Source organism: Camelina sativa, chromosome 9 (genome assembly GCF_000633955.1).
Source record: "Camelina sativa cultivar DH55 chromosome 9, Cs, whole genome shotgun sequence".
Lineage (NCBI taxonomy): Eukaryota > Viridiplantae > Streptophyta > Magnoliopsida > Brassicales > Brassicaceae > Camelina > Camelina sativa.
This window is the reverse complement of record NC_025693.1, coordinates 37,517,958-37,520,691: the sequence shown is the minus strand read 5'-3', so window position 1 is coordinate 37,520,691 and position 2,734 is coordinate 37,517,958. Positions and strand designations below refer to the sequence as shown.

The following is a 2,734-nucleotide window of genomic DNA, read 5'->3' as shown; positions in this document are numbered from 1 at the left end:
ATGAAACGTTACTGAAACTGATTTGTTCGAATCGGTATACCTTACTAATTGAAGGAACGATAGATCTCAATGTCATGAACCGTTCATTCAACTTCTCGCGTCGTTTCTTCTCGCACAACGCATGGTTCCCGGTTTCCTCTGGTGTGTCCGGTAACAACCCCTCTTTCTTGTTCATCAGTGGAACCTCGAAGAGTATCTTCTTTATCATCTTCTGCGATTTCTCTCCCGATGTTTTCACAGATGACGATCGCTTCCACCTTGTGAAGCTAGATCTCTTATCAAAGTTTTGAAACTGCGGTCCAAGGATTAGCTGATGCGTCGTTTTGAAAATAGTCGAGATCACGCCTTGGTAATGGACATCGTCGTCCATATTTACATGAATACTCTGTTCTTGAATCTGACCTAACCGTTGAACCCTACCCTTCCTTGGATCACAAGCAACTCTCCCGGTTGTTCCAACAAATGTCTGAGAAACGCAATCGCTAGAGTTAAGCGATTGGTGAACACAGTTACTGAGTTCTTCACCCACAAACTGCCAGCTTTGAACCTGAGACGCACCACCATCGTTGATGAATGAATCATGATCCTCTGGTTCTTGCTCAAACTCGCTCGTAGACGGTGTCGGGAAAACTTCAGTTGCAAACACTGGAATGTATTTATCATCGCTTAAAGGATCAAAAACTTCTTGATAATCCGATCTCGTCGATATTGTAGCATAAGGAGGAGCTTCAAGGAACATTGTCTTCACGCATTGTATCACGTTCAAGTCCTCTGTAATCTAAAATAACCAAAAAAATAATTTTTAAAAAGCCCTTTTAACTTTTATAAAAATCAATTAAACCTATAACATTAAATGTTACAGCTTTATGACAAAATTGATTAAAATGGTCGGAGAATTTAAATGTCTTGGTGTGCATGATGGGATGTGTTTCCGTACTACTTATTTGCTTACATGTTCGGTGGTGCCGATCTCAAGGACTCCTCCAAGAAACGGGAAGCAAACAACTGTCTGAAGCGAAGCACTCTTTAAGGAGACAAAAACGCCACACACAAAAAAAAAAAGCGTTTTCAGTTATAGCGTTAGCGTTTATAACGGCAGAAAATTATGCAAAACTTACTTTAGCGAGAAGAGAGCGAGTAAAGACTTTGCTATCAGCGGTTTGAGCGTTACAAAGCCATATCGGTTCTCCGTTGGATAATGCCCCTCCGGGGATTCTACAGTAGATGACAAAAATACCCTTTAAAAGTTAAAACTTAGAATTAAAAATTTATTTGTTTTTCGAAATATAAGATTAAAAAAATGTTACGCTTCAAAAACACACAAAACATTAATAAATTTTGCTAAAAATGTTTGTTTTTTGTTTTTCTGATGACAATTAAACTCGGAGATGTCGGAGTACGTTCCCATGAAAGACGAGAATTGGAGGCGACAAGCTAATAAAGGGTGTTCTTGTCTTTTTATTGAGACAAAATAAAAATACTCACCCTTGTAATATAAAGGACACTGTTTTGATATAGTTTACATTTATTAAATACAAAAGAGTATATCTTTTCCTCAATATTATAATAAGTTTTATTGACATAATTATATTAATTATTTTTAAAAGTTCTAAAAGTCATAAGTAAAAATATAAAAATAACAAATTGAAAGGAGTATACTGTATTTATAAAGATGGATTATGTAAAAGACGGAATTACCCTTCACCGATGTTGAAGACGAAAGACATGCAGACTAGGTAGTACCACTCGGTGTCGGTGAGGTCTTCCGGCGAGAGCGCGGCGGCGGAAGCTCGTCGAGTGACCTGAGAACCACCGGAAGCTGAGGATTCAGCGAGGGAGAGAGATTCGTAAAGCTCTCTAAGCTGCTCACTTCTCTCAAGACCCAACTGGTCAACTTTGACTTCAGCTGCTTGAATCGTCTTCCTTGTCTTAATGTCTCCATTGTAATATCCATCTCCCCACTCCAACACTCTTTCATTATTTATATAATCCAAGAAAAAAAAAAGATTTCAAAATCAAGAACACCAAAATCAGATTAATCAAGAAAATAAAAATAAATGTCTCAGCAGGAAAAAAGAAAAAAAAAAAAGTACTATCAGAAAAAGTTAAATTTTAAGGATAAAAGATTAGGAGATATATTGTATTGTACCCTGGTTGAGAAGCAGAGACAGACCAGAAGATTCCATAACTCCATTGAATGTTTCGAACTGAAACTGCAAGCTGTTTCTTTAGATTCCCCAGCACTGTTCTGTTTTCTACGGTAGTCATTGTTTCTTCATCCCTATGTAACAAAATAAAACACAAAGATCAGTTCCAAACTTAAGACAAACAGAAGGGATAAAGGATATGTATGAGTCATGAGTTAACGATTTTTACATGACATGGGTTTGGTTTCCTCAGGAAGAAAGAAGAAGACAACAAAACTCAGGATTTTTTTTTTTATAACCTTCTATAATGGGAAAATGATTAAATATTTTGTGATTTTGAAGTTACTATTTGGTGTGGTTGAATTGAGCTTTGAGTCGAGAGAAAAGGACGGTGTCGGAATCTCTTTATGGATACTTATTAGGTGTATCGTGTGTATGTGTGTATGTGTGTGTACCCTGTATATTAGTATCACAGAACACTGAATTTTACGAGGAAAATTTTACAAATAACGATTTTAAAATAATTGAGTGGTAAAAAAAAACAAACAAAAGTAGAGTGTATCTTTTTTTTTTTTTTTTTTTTTTTT

The 2,734-nt window shown here is 36.2% G+C and overlaps 1 protein-coding gene across 3 annotated transcripts in view; it reads right to left on the bottom strand.

Annotated features, from left to right (window-relative positions):
* Positions 1–2,588, bottom strand: part of LOC104714717 (transcription factor EGL1-like) — a 4,723-nt gene extending 2,135 nt beyond the window's left edge. Inside the window, exons 1-6 of one of the 3 annotated variants that reach the window (XM_010432167.2) lie at positions 2,377–2,586; positions 2,150–2,281; positions 1,699–1,971; positions 1,119–1,215; positions 953–1,024; positions 41–778 (exon numbers count right to left, since the gene is read on the bottom strand). In XM_010432167.2, the coding sequence (XP_010430469.1) occupies positions 41–778; positions 953–1,024; positions 1,119–1,215; positions 1,699–1,971; positions 2,150–2,281; positions 2,377–2,378 (1,314 nt within the window). In that variant the 5' untranslated portion in view covers positions 2,379–2,586. The other 2 variants (XM_010432168.2, XM_019229692.1) reach the window with 2 other exon arrangements.